At 41.9% G+C, this 14364-nt stretch overlaps 1 protein-coding gene across 1 annotated transcript in view; it reads left to right on the top strand.

The window, feature by feature from the left end:
* Positions 1–4137: 4137 nt before the first annotated feature.
* The window catches only part of LOC309475408 (complement receptor type 1-like), a 179455-nt gene continuing 169228 nt past the window's right edge, over positions 4138–14364 (top strand). Inside the window, exons 1-10 of the mRNA XM_082138169.1 lie at positions 4138–4273; positions 4410–4577; positions 4668–4773; positions 4875–4951; positions 7249–7431; positions 8014–8196; positions 8276–8449; positions 8539–8715; positions 9994–10185; positions 10360–10539. Of these exons, the coding sequence (XP_081994295.1) occupies positions 4198–4273; positions 4410–4577; positions 4668–4773; positions 4875–4951; positions 7249–7431; positions 8014–8196; positions 8276–8449; positions 8539–8715; positions 9994–10185; positions 10360–10539 (1516 nt within the window). The 5' untranslated portion in view covers positions 4138–4197. The remainder of the gene's footprint in view (positions 4274–4409; positions 4578–4667; positions 4774–4874; positions 4952–7248; positions 7432–8013; positions 8197–8275; positions 8450–8538; positions 8716–9993; positions 10186–10359; positions 10540–14364) is intronic.

The following is a 14364-nucleotide window of genomic DNA, read 5'->3' as shown; positions in this document are numbered from 1 at the left end:
GAGCCGTTTCACTTGGATATTCGTCACAATAGGAAAGAAAAGACTATCGCATTCAATCCGACTTTATACACATACAAAATATATAAAATCATATATCCATCAGTGATTCCAAAGCTGAAATGTTACTATTTTCAAAAAGAATTTATTCACCATCAAGTTGTTCCAACTCTGTATGAATTTATTTCTTCTGCTGAAGACAAAGGAAGATATTTTGAAGAACGCCTGTAACCAAACTGTTGATGAACCCCATTGACTTCCATAGTATGAAAAAAATAAAAAAATACTATGTAAGTCAATGGGGTCCATCAAATGTCTGGTAACCGACATTCTTCAAAATATCTTCCTTTGTGTTCATCAGAAGAAAGAAATTCATTCGGGTTTGGAACAACTTGAGGGTGAGTAAATTATGACAGGATTTTCATTTTTGGATGAACTATCCCTTTAAACTGGCTTTTCCCATCTATCTCAAGAAAACATTAGCATAAAACATTATGTCTAAAGATCCCTCCTGACCATTATTCCGTAAATCCAATGGCAATTTTAGCCATTTTTACTATTACTGTCCTCTCTTTTTAGTGGATATAGTAATTGGCAGCCCCAAATAACTGATCTGTTTTTCTCCAATCTTATTAAACGCAAAGCATTCTATTCACAGTCTGAAAACAAATCATAAAAGGTAAAAATAAATATGAAAAAGATGGGCATATCCAATGTGCAAAATCAGATGGTAGAGAGGTGGCTCTCAGCACAGAGAGACCACTGACCCATAGTGGGCTCTTATATCACTTTAATGACAAGCTTCCATGTCAACAGCGCCGGAGAGCACTTGACTGTGAGGGTGACTAAGAGATGGCCTCGAGGCCTGCGCCAACACTCTGTTTCTCATTTATCTAAATGAACGGAGGATGCATCGCGCCCTCTGAATCTGCATTCCTGCCCCTCTCTACTGTTCATTAATGCCTGATGAATGCAGCTGTGTGCAAAAAAAAGGTGCGTTAAAGTCCTTTAGCACGGCTCGCTTTCATTTTCTCTCTCCTCCTCCTCTCGTGGCGGCGTCTAATGTAGGTCATCTGTCAACCACCCACCTATTATTCTCTGTTACCTTTATGGCAGAGAGTAAAGCAGGAGTTTTCACTTCGCCTCCAGCCAAAGGAAACCTTTAGACCGGGTCCTGACGTCGAGGACCACTGTATAGCCCAAACTGTGTGCAAATACCCCTCATGTCTACGGCTGTCATGACATTGATGGAGCCGTTAATCTCGCTGTACATTTAGCATTTGGCCTTACTGTGCATTACTTAGGACAGTGTTTTTTAGTGCAGAAATGTAAAGTCATACGGATAACTAGTAAATATAGTCAGATGTTCATTTTAAATTAGTGCCTATAAGGGTTTTTTTGTTGTTTTTTTGCAGATCATTTTCACATCTACACATAAGATGACATATACAATCACAATATGTTTGTTTAAACTGAAATATTTTATGACATGCTACTTTCTGTGGCTCAGCTACTGTCAGTTGTTGTGGCATCTGGACAGTTCCTGAGGAGCCGATTCCAAGGGTCTTTTCTGCCTTCTAGTGGCGGATATAAAGTACTACAACAGCAGAGATGTGAGAAGACAATTTAGCATTCCTTATAATCAGCAACTAATTACCATTACATTACAAAATAATAATAATAACAACAATGATAAATAATAGGAATATGTACATTTACATGTTACTATGATAATAATTGGGTGTGTGTGTATAACACAAACACTGCTCTTTCAATTCAAAGAATCTTGAGAAAAAAATATCATGGTTCTTCCACAAATATTAAGCAGCAGAATGGTTTTCAACTTTGGTGATAAGAAATGTTCTTTAGCAGCAAAATCAGCATATTAGAATAATCATGTCATAGTGTTGGATAAGTTCCTCTAAAAGTAATTACTAGCTACTGTAATTAGTTCAACAATGTAAGTAGATTACTTCCTAAAGCCCATGCCAACCAGCTGAACAATACACATGTAACTGCTCTTTCAATTCATTCACATAAATATACAATTTTATAAATTATTCTTGACGTGACCAAAGTAATTTAAAGGGAGAAGGTTACATTAAAACATACATTTTAACATTAGACATTAAAGTTTGATGTTAAATCTACCTACTATTGTTTTATATCGAATTTTTCTAGTCTAATGCATTTAATGCAATTACATCAAAAGTAACTAGTTAAAATACAGAAAAATTAAGACAAATCCTTTACCAAGAGAAATGTTATGGAAGCAGACTCAAGAGATGGATAATGAAGTTAACAGGAGTTTATTGACAACACTGAACAGAGACAGAATGCAGGTAAGTGATATGAACAATGATACTTTGGAGAGAAGGATGGAGATGGAGATGGAGATGGAGATGGAGATGGAGATGGAGATGGAGATGGAGATGGAGATGGAGATGGAGATGGAGATGGAGATGGAGATGGAGATGGAGATGGAATCAAGGTTAGCAGTAAGTAGTCCTCTTCATATGAATGAGGTCCTTGAATGGAAGTGAAGAGTGAGTCTTTATAGTGGTGGTGATGATGAGGAGCAGGTGTGTGTGATCAGGAATGACGTGCAGGTGGGAACAGAGGAGAGTGATGGGAAGTGTAGTGCAAGAACCTGGCATACCTGTACCAGAAAAATGAACAAAATTACAGTAATTAATTACTTACACCCAAACCTGGTCATGTAACACTAAAGACTGGAGTGATGATGCTGAAAACCAATGACATTTGACAAAATCACATTAGATGGGTAGACTGTAGACAAACATTTTGGAATAAATTAAAAGAGAAAACTTTGTAATTATATTTCACAACATGACAAATTTGTATTTTTACTGTTTTTTTTTTTTTTTTTTTTAATCAGCCTAGATGAGGCCTTGATAATGTAGTTCCATAAATGTCTTACTGAAGATTATTCTGCTTATTTAAGCAAAACACAATCAAAAACTGACTGCATCTATAAACAAGTGTCATTTTTTTAAAGTCCATTGGTTGGACCAAAAGTGCCAATAGTTGAAACCCCCTTATATTTATACAAGTGGGTGATGCAACAAGTTTAATGTTTATTTGGAGTGAGATAAGAAGAAGAATGATCTCTAGGGCATTTGTCAACACAGAATAGGCGAATTCAAGTCCACGCCAGCGGAAAATATCATTCTGTTTAGCGATATTTTTAATGAAACCTGAGTGATTTCGGTCAGTCCATCGAAACTTTGACAGTTCAAAAGGTTCATAAAGAGATTGTAAAATAAATCCATATGAATCTAGCAGTTTAATCAAGTCTGCTGAAGAAGAGACTTGATCACACATCACAATTCATGCTTTTAGTCACATAAACATTGATCAGCAAACATATATTGAGCACATCAAATACGGTCAATGAAGCTCAAGAATAAGAACCAAAAAAAGGTTTGTTCTTGCGCTTCAAACAAGTATAAGCTCTATATATGTTTGCTGATCAATGTGAATAAAAGCCTAAATTCAATCTGTTCATAATATAAAGCAATCGTGCCTCTTCAGAAAACTTGGATCAAACTGCTTGATTCATATAGATTTATTTTATGATCTCTTAAGTGCTTGAGCTGGTGTCAGCAGGATGGATTCTGATTGGCTGCCAATGTTTTTAACGTTCATCAGCTGGATAAAATCGTTCTGAAATTCCAACGATTCCGTTTCTCTGTGCCGTTATCGTTACAGCTGTGGTGTGAACTCTGCTATTCCTTAATATTGAAAATGATTTTTAGAACATAGTTATTTATATTTATATATTTATCGTGATCTTTATAGTTATCGTCCTTGGTATAAACGGGCCATTACAATACTTTTTATTGCCTTTAGTGTCAAAATCAACGAGAACGTGAAAAAAAGAGAGAAGAGAAGACAGCAATTACTTTGTAACTTGCCCTTTGCTTTCTTCTGTTGTTGTGTGATATGAAAATGTGAATCAAAAAGCTTGATTTCTCTTTAGGAGTCTTTTGGTGTGTCCAGTAAAAAAAAAAAAAAATGAATGGAAATATAGCTTGTGAATGCCTGAGTGAAAAAAAAAAAAAAAAATGTCCTCGTTTTGACCAAGTTAATGATTACCTTGGTCAACTTGGTAACTTGTTTAACTCCCCAGCATACAAACAGAGACCATAACCAACAAAAGCTACAGTCATTTATGAGATGAAAATGACAGTTCCTGTAAAAATCATCTGCTTTTCCTGTTTCCTATTTTCTGTTTCCTTTGTGCAAGGTCAAGGTGAGTTTATAATTTTTACTATGTAGAATGTTTATGCATGTTATGTATATTCCAACACTTTTAAATGACCTTAAGTGGTTTTAAAGAGTGTTGACTAGTACTACATCTTTGTGTAACGTTTGTGTGTACTTCTCAGAATGTCTAAGAGAGGATATTACATATGAAAACATAGAACCAGTATCAAAACCTTCATATGACGATGATGAAACAGTGAACGTGAACTGTGTGACAGGTTATATCGGCTTTTATAGATTAAAGTGTAAAAATGGACAATGGCTGACGTTCATTGCACGAAGCTGCTCAAGTAAGAAAATGTCAATATGGTGACCACATCATTTTTTCTCATTTAATTCAAATGGTCACTTTCAGAGGAAAACTTGTTTGATTTCTGCAGAGGTCAAATGTGGTCACCCAGGCGAAACAGCAGATGGTGATTTTAAACTTATAGAGGGCAGAGATTATACTTTTGGAGCAACAGTGGAGTATACTTGCAAGAAAGGGTAAATGTGAAAAAGCGTTTTCTAATTTATAAAGTTCAAATCTGTCCTGTTTAACTTGACACTACTTACACTTAAAAAGTTGAAATACTTTGTGTTCATAGGTATGAAATGACAACCAGAATCAATCGACGTCACTGTAGAGTGAACGGGTGGGATAATTCTATCCCTGTTTGTGAGGGTACGCTATCTTTAAATTCTGTTTACATTATTGTCTTTTGATTCAGAAAGGTGCTGTAAGCGATTGTTATGGTAAGGTACATAGAGAACGAATCTACAGTACTCTCTGAAAGATATCACTGAAATAACTGTCGAAAATCACGTGATGACAATTATGTAAACAGTAACATTAAAGAGTCTGCGGGCCTTGTCCAGAATGATCGTTTAGCCAATCATAAGGCTTTTGAGGTGCTCTCTGCCTGTCAATCATTTTGCACATTCACAGCAGGCACTCGTAGTGGATTTCACAATGCATAATGTTCAAGATCACAGACATTGAGCATTGATACAGCTTCTTTTGTTGGTGGAGGGAAATAAAACTCGTATGGTAAGCTTGATTTGCTCTTGCCTAACTTGACAGGTAAATATACTTTCGTAAAAACCACGGGGGTGTAGAAATAGGGGCATGTCTACATCGATGACGAAAGTTCTCGAACTGCTAACGTCGCTTACAGCACCACAAGGGCTGCCAGGTTTCCCAAAGCACAATGTAGAACATTAGTGACATGCTGGTTGCATTTAATCTCCGTGGCAGTTTTCTCAGAATCAATGCCATCAAAGTTGCACGCAAAGATGTTCTCTCATAAAAGAGTAGAGCATCGGGCCACTCAAAAGTAGATTAGGCTACAACTTCAACTGATCTTTCAACTTCAAATTCGAAAGGACACTAAATAAATGAACTCAATGAGTCAATGTACACTATATTCAAGATTTTATTTTTCCTACTTAAAAACTATGTCTACTTCACATTTTGCACACAAAACTAATATGTCTGTATTTAAAGATGGCTACATGATAGACACTATGACCCTGTTTACAGCTGGTATTAGAATGCGTTTTGTTCGATCGGATCACAAGCAGACGAGGGAGACACATTCCCGTTTACACCTGGTGTTTTAGCCCATCTCTTTTGTCCGCTTTTGACGACTTCTGTACTGATTTCTTTGAGGGAAGGATCTATGGGCGGGTAAATGTATGGGCTTTTTCAGATGTTTCAATGAAACAAACTCCTGCAATTTACATATGAGCTCGCTTGGAGACAACGGAAAAACACACTGAGAGCAACAGCTTTCATTTCTGCTCTGACAGACGCAAGACCACGCCGAACACTGTGAGTGTGTGTTAGAAATCAGGAATGGTGTGAGAACATTGTGTTTGGTGTGTTTTTCGTCTTCAAACCAAACTTGGGTCACCAGCCGACAAAGTTTAAATTCCTTCTGACTTGTGTGCATCCATTAATGTTTACTCATTAGGTCAGTAGGCTTTGAGAAGATCCGGTTGAATGCGTTATCAACTACTTCTGGAAGTGGTCGAAAGTGGACAAGCTCAAGCTCCCGTCCCCTTATTTAGTGTCGTCCACTTGTGATCCGATCGACCAAAACAAATCTTAATAGGTGTAAACAGGGCCTAAGATATGTAGTCCAGCATTAATATGCAACTAAATGCAGTCAAAGTGTGATGATTAGGTTTTGAATAATGTAAATTGTTACATATATGTGAATTTAATAATAAATGGTCGGTGCTTGTTTTTGCGGCCTGAACATGTTGAATCGGCTTTTGTCAGGTTGTGGAATGTCTGATAAATGACATACTGTAATCTGGTGATTGTCCACGTTGGTCAGCGTCTGTCGGTGCAGTGTGAATTGGTCTTTACACGTAGCATGGCAGTCCCCGCGCTTCTACCTCCACCTGGAGCCTGTCATTTGTTTTGCAAAAATCCACCGCTCCCGGTTCTTCTGGTCCAATCAGCACAGGGCTGTGTGAGATCTTACTGTCAATCACAGTTCGTGCACATGCCACAGATCGCGCACATTACAATATCACATGCACACGCCTGAAGTTCGCAGGTGTGTTGTATTGTACGAAGCGTGATGGCGGAGAGAAAATCTACTAACAAGCTTCCAATTCCTCGGTTAACAACCAGAGCTAGGAGGTCCAAAACAACCAAGGAAAAGAAAATGATGCTTCGATGCTGAAGAGACGGGTGCGTTCACACAGAAAATCTGGTGCACACGCACTGACGAGCACGAACTCGATGGGAGGGTGCTTGGTGGTAATGGGGGAGGGGCATGAGAGTTGTAAACATTCAAAATTTTGGCTAAGTCCCCTCAATCTGCCAGACTTGCCGACTGCAGCTTTAATGGTTAGCGGTCTACATGCTGGTTTGGGAAACAGGCATTGCTCCAATGTTAAAATAAAATTTGACATAGAGTGATTTATCAGGAAACTCAGCCTAAATCAGATTATTTGTTTTCCTAGAGGTCAGATGCCCTGTAATTCACACAGATGGGGATGTGACTGCATCAGGGAACACACGGGAAGGGACATATGGCGATGTTATACATTTTGAGTGTGTATCTTCTGAGAAAAAGCTAGATGGAAGTAGTGTCATTCAATGTATGGAGAATGGCGTTTGGAGCGGACCTGTTCCACAGTGCATAGGTTAATTCCACAGTCTCTTGCTTTATTCAAGATCACTGCTTGATGTACTTGCACATTTCATGAAGAGATAACTAATACTAGAATTCCAAAATCATTTTCATCCGTAGACCATTGGTACAGATAATTAGTGTTGCTATAATGAATTGTGATATGCTAGTAGAGTATATTATAACCCCTAAAATAGACACTTTTTTTTGCTGTACAAAACTGGTAGTATGTTTTATTTTCTGTAAACAAAACAAAATCAAATGTCACTCTAGATTCTATGCCTGAATTTGAAATAGCAAAACTAGCACACAACTCTTTGCACATGCTTTTTTCCTAATTATTGTTTTTGGAAGCCAAATAAGCATTTGATGTTGAACATACTTTTCGACCATTAATAAAGTAGGATCAAGTAGTATGCTTGTGTGCAGTATGATTACAATACGAACATTCACTAAGCAGTGTGTCAGATAATAATATGTCTGAATATGCAGTATTCATAAAACAGTAGGCAAAATCTAATTAGATTTTTGCCAACCATTTTTGGCATATTTGACCTTTTTCTTAACTCAGTTTTGCATTATGATGTCTTTACAGTAACTTGTCGACTTGATGTGACTGAATCTGGAGCAGTAAGAACCATACCAGAGGGAAAAACCATTTTCAAAGCTGGAGAAACAGTGGGAATGATCTGCTCTGTCAAAAACCTGTTCTTATACAACCAGGAAACATTTACATGCACAAATAATGGGAAGTGGGATTACAAGCCATCTTGTGAGGGTAAGAATGTAGAGAAACACTCCTGGATTTGGTGCTGAAGTCATTGAATATTTTTAAAAGCATGTGAATCTTGTTTCAGAGATAATATGTCAAGTTCCACACAACCAGCATGTGTATCTACCAACATTTTACTTCCGTGGAGATCTGAATTTGAATGTAAGAAAATCTTACAGTTGTGAGTCTGGATATCGTAAAATGTCAGCGGAGGCCACATGTGCACGAGACGGATGGACACCGAAACCACTGTGTGCTGGTATGTTCTGCTGTATAGTATTAAAATCTGCACTACTCATAAAATCCAATAATATATATTCTATGATTATGTGGATGTTTGTTTTCTAGAAATTATGTGTGACCCACCAAAAATCCCAAATGCAGAGATTGTGGGAGGTCAGAAACAAAAGTATAAAACATCTTCAAGAATAGACTATAAATGTCGTCCTGGATTTGAACCAGAGGAACTTGTACAAATCACTTGTGATTCCGACGGCCAATGGAAAGACATACAGACCTGCACTGGAAAGTTACAGCTTGATGTTGTTTTGTTGTTTGCTTTGCTTTGATTTTATTGTATCATAAATTCAGATACTTTTAATGAAAACTTTTAAGATGATTGGATGAATCATTCATGAATCAAATAACGTCTCGGTTACGTATGTAACCCTAGTTCCCTGAAGGAGGGAACGGAGATGTTACGTCAGAGACTGACGAATGGGGGTTTCGCTAGAGAGCCCTATCACCTTCGAGTTATTAGAAAATGAACCAATGGTATGAAAATACCATGGGTCTGCGGAATTTGCATCGTGAACTCCGCCCCACCGCGTGGGTTTGAAAGGAGCCGCGGGTGCAATCTCACATTATGTTACCTGCTGAGGAGCCGAGACTGTGCGCCCCGGTCGTTTCAGTGGTACAGCGGCAGTGGCATGGGGACGTAACGTCTCCGTTCCCTCCTTCAGGGAACAAGGGTTGCATACGTAACCGAGTCGTTCCCTTTCAGTCAGTCACTACGAGTTACGTCAGAGACTGATGAATGGGGGGCCCAATCTAATCTCGCCACTGCGGCTGTCTTCCAGTGTCCTGCGCAAGCCCCAGCTACTTGTCGTGAGGCTAGCACGAGTGAAGGGCCAGGCTGATGCAAGAATACCAAGGTACACTGGGTTGCATATCCCAGATGGAATATGTGACACAGCGCCTACCCGCAGGGAGGACTCAGAATACACATATGACCCGAGTACGGGATGCATATGGAGAACTCAGAGGTATCCAGCCCGCAGGGTGGAATGTTTCAACCTGGAGATGGCAAGAGGGGTCTTGCCGAGGGAAAGCACGTGCTCGGAGGAGACTTACCGTGGAATATACACATGTGGGGGTTGCCCAGCCCAACCGGGGAACCATGCACATGGAGGCACCTAACCAATCACGAGGGCTGACCAACCGGACATGCACTCTGGTGATGGCATCAACAGTGCAGGAGGAACTCATCTGAGTAAAATAGCACACGTATCCAGTCCGTGGAGTGAGGTGGAGTTCGCGATGCAAATTCTGCAGACCCATGGTATTTTCATACCATTGGCTTGTTTTCTAATAATTCGAAGGTGATAGGGCTCTCTAGCGAAACCCCCATTCGTCAGTCTCTGATGTAACTCGTAGTGACTGACTGAAAGGGAACTGATATATGTGTCTTATATAATTTTTTTTTTTTTTATTATAATTAAAAAAAAAGTAAGGCAGACACTACATACACTACTGTTAATATATTGTTGAGTATTCAAAAATATGTTATCTTTCTATATACAGATGGTACCTGTCAGGAGCAAGAACAAAAAAATTTAGAAATTCTATTTGGACATCCAGGCATCACTTCACCTTATAATCCTGGGCATATCTTAGTTTTTCGATGCACTGATGTCAACATGAGATTTTACGGCCAACGTGCAATTGAATGCCAGCATGATGGGAGGTGGAATTACCCATATCCACAATGTGGAGGTACAAATTTATTATTTTGTGTTTATATTTAGAAACATTTCTATAAATCAGAATCAAAGTATTAATCAAATGTGTTAATTTAGTACCATCTGAACATGACCATCAACATTTGAAATCTTATAACTAATTAATAATATTTTTCATATAATATTTTGCATTAAATTGTTCCTATAGGAACAGTTGAGTGTTCCCAACCAACAAGGAACTTGCGATTTGTGAAACTCTCAGATAAGAAAACTGTGTTCCGCAACTTTGAGATACTGAGATATACGTGCAATACACCGTACAATGAAACTTCAGGAGGAGCTTTGATTTGTCAAAATGGAAAATGGAACGGAACATTTGTCTGCAAAAGTGAGTCCCCACAAAATCTTGCATTCACATTTATTTACCCAGCAGAAAACCCAACTATCTATGATGATCCAATCCCAAATGTGGATTATGGGTGCATCAAAAAAATGTATACATGATAATATATATATATATATATATAAAAAACTTACATACATACAATGATACAGCTGTCACATTCATGTCTTGTTTAGTTCATAGGGGTCGTTTACACTGAAAACGCCTCGGTTACGACTGTAACCTCGGTTCCCTGAAGAGGGAACGAGCGTTGCGTCGAGATTGACGCTATGGGAACGCATTGCGTGATTGCATCATGAAGCACTTGTAAAATCAGTCCAATGGCGTATAGGCGGGTGACGTCATGGCAGGAAGCTATAAAGCGCACCCAGACCAAACATTGTCAACTTCTGATAGGTCGAAGCAAGTCGATCACAGGCACGCCGGAAGTATGGCAAGGTGACGCAACGCTCGTTCCCTCTTCAGGGAACCGAGGTTACAGTCGTAACCGAGGCGTTCCCTTTCAAGGGAACTCGCGTTGCGTCGAGATTGACGCTATGGGAACGTCTATACCAACGCCACCATAGTGACCAGTGCCTGCCTTGTGTGAAATCAGGCGAGCACAACAAAGACAGAATAACCTGGGACCCAGGAGTGAAGCCCAAAAATAGGTTTTAAACCCGATGAGTGTGTGCGGAAAGGAACTGCCCGCCGCATCTAGCACCTCTTGTAGGGATACCCCTAATACAAGGCTACAAAGCCGCCATACTGCTCCTGCTTCAACGCACCATGGAGGAAACCGGTTTGTTTCCTGTGCAGGGAGCTCTAGAGAGATCGTGGCCTCAACAACCTCAGTTGAGAGACCCGAGTCTATGAGTTGGGCCCCCTCAGGGGCCAAACCCATACTCCCATAACTCTGTTCTCCAGAACTCCCGGAAGTAAAACAATCAGGGAAACCATGTACAGATGCTGAACTGCCACGTCTGCAAGTCCATATGAGCTCCACCACCTCGGGGTGGAGTCTCCCTCCCCTGGGCCTCAGCCCCTGCCTCGACAGGATGTCTGCTTCCTGAATCTGGTGCCCAGGGATGAAGAGCCTGAGCCATCATCACCAGGTGATTAAGTGCCAGGTGAGATGGTGACCCGTCCACGGGCACCGAGCGACCATCCATGATCGCACCCCAGCCCGTGAGGGAAGCATCCGTCGTAAGCGTTAAGCGACGACAATGAGCTCCCAGCACAGGATCCTGGGGACAAGAACCAAGGCTTCTTCCATATAACTAGGGCACGTAAGCATTGCCGCGTGACCCTGATCATGTGAAAGGGGTTGCCCCTCGGGGAAACTCTTTGGTCCTGAGCCACCACTGCAGGGGTCTCATGTACAACAGGCCAAAAGGTATCACGTTGGACACTGCTGCCATCAGACCCCACAGTCTCTGAAACTGTTTCACAGTGAGTGACTGGCCTAGCTTTATTCTTTTCACAGCTGACAGGATGTACTCTATGCGTGCAGGTGAGAGGTATGCCTGCATCAACATTAAGTCCCAACCACACCTAGAAAAAGTGGTCCACTGTAGTGGAGAAAGCACACTATTTTTGCCGTTTAGCCGTAACCGCAACTCTTTCCTGTGTGCGAGATCGACATCTCGATGCCGAACTGCCAACTGATGACACTGATCGTGAAAGTTTGGGGTGATAGTGCTAGGCCGAACGAAGAACTCGATATTGGTATGCTTTGCCCCCAAAAGCAAACCTCAGGAACTTCCTGTGATATGGAAGGATGGAAATGTGGAAGTATGCGTCCTTGAGATCTATCGTGACAAACCAGTCCTCGGATCTGATCTGTGGCATGATTTGTCTCAGTGTTAACATTTTGAACTTTAGCTGAATGACTGACTCGTTCAGAACACTCAGATCCAAAATGGGACGCAAAGATAACCCGAAGATAACCCTTTTCTATGGTCTGCAGGACCCAACAAGAAATATTTGGCAGCATCTTCCACGCTGTCAAAAATTCTAGCAGAGGTACCAGCCTCTCGAGACCGGCTTCTGGATTTAGTTGTTGTTGAACAGTCAGTCCGTCGTCCTGTAACGCGAACCGGCAGGGAACGACTGAACTGACTGCTCTGGGACCCTCCTCGGAGGGGGCAAGCATCCCAGGACCACTACGTTTCCGGGTGGACCCTGACATATGTGCTCACCGGAGACCACTGCGCCCCGAAACACACAAGGTGGCGGGGTTAGCATAATGGTCCCCTGAGGGCACCGAAGGGCAGCGGGCACCGTATAATGAGGTGTTAACCGCTTTACTTCGGGGGAGACTGCCCTCGTTGGCCTGACCCCTCAGGCGTCAGGACATTTTCCCCACAGCCTTCTTCGAAATAATGATGGTCCTCAGATCTGTCTTACTCCTTAAAGGCTGTGGTTGAGAGTGCCAGCCCGAACCCCAGTCCTTTAGTGGGGGCTCGGGAGCAGATGCTCTGCTACTGTTGAGATATGTTTGGCAGAAGTTCCCACGCTGCCAAAAAATCTACTAAGAGAACCAGTCTCTCAAGACTGGTGTAGGTGTTATTTGAGCGACCAATTCGGTGCCCTGTAGGGCGAACCGGCAGGGAACGATCGAACTGACTGCTCTGGAACCCTCCTTGGAGGGGGCGGGCATCCCAGGACCACTACGTTTCCGGGTGGACCCTGAGATATGTGCTCGCTGGAGACCGCTGCGCCCCGAAACACACAAGGTGGCGGGGTTAGCATAATTGTCCCCTGAGGGCACCGAAGGGCAGCGGGCACCGTATAACGAGGTGTTAACCGCTTCCCTTCAGAGGAAATTGCCCTCATTGGCCTGACCCCTCGAGCATCAGGACCTTTTCTCCACAGCCTTCTTGGAAATAATAACGGTCCTCAGATCCGCCTTACCCCTTGAAGGCTGCAGTTGAGAGTGCCAACCCAACCCCAGTCTTTTATTGGGGGATCAGGAGCAAACACTCTGTTTCTGTTGAGATATGTTTGGCAGAAGTTCCCACACTGCCAAAAAATCTACTAAGAGAACCAGGCTCTCCAGACTGTTCTAGGTGTTACTCAAGCGACCAATTCGGTGCCCTGTACGGCGAACCGGCAGGGAACAACCGAACTGACTGCTCTGAGACCCTCATCAGAGGGGGCAAACATCCCAGTGCCGCTACGTTTCCGGGCAGACACGGAGATGTAGGCTCGTCAGAGACCGTTGCGCCCCGACGCACACGAGGTGGCGGGGTTGGCAGAATGGCCCCCCAAAGACATCGAAGGGAAATGGGCTCCGTATAGTGAGGTGTTAACCACTTCCCACCAGAAATTAAGAGAACCAGCCTCTCGAGACTGGTCTCTGGTATTACTCAAGCGACCAATTCGTTGCCCTGAAGCGGCGCACCGGCAGGGAACAGCCAAAATGATTGCTCTGAGACCCTCCTCGGAGGGGGCAAGAATCCCAGCGCCGCTACGTTTCCGGGCGGACAGTGAGATAAAGGCTCGTCTGAGACTAGAATTCACGGGAGACCGCTGCACCCCGAAGCACACGAGATGATGGGGTTGGCAGAACGGCCCCTGAGAGCACCGAAGGGAGATGGGCACCGTATAATGAGGTGTTATTAATTTCCCCCCAGGAATTTCACCATTTATTTCCTCAGAATTAAATGCAGCCAAAGATCAACCAGACAAGTCAACACGGTCTGGATGAAAGGCTGAATAGTATATTAATACCGAAATCTAACTCCTCAGAGATCAGATAAGTACATATTTAATTTTCTCAAAAATTAAATGCAGCCAAATGTCAACCAGACAAGTAGAAACGGTCCG

This window comes from Leuciscus leuciscus (genome assembly GCF_965113295.1).
Source record: "Leuciscus leuciscus genome assembly, chromosome: 15".
NCBI lineage: Eukaryota > Metazoa > Chordata > Actinopteri > Cypriniformes > Leuciscidae > Leuciscus > Leuciscus leuciscus.
This window is presented reverse-complemented; position numbering and strand designations above follow the sequence as displayed.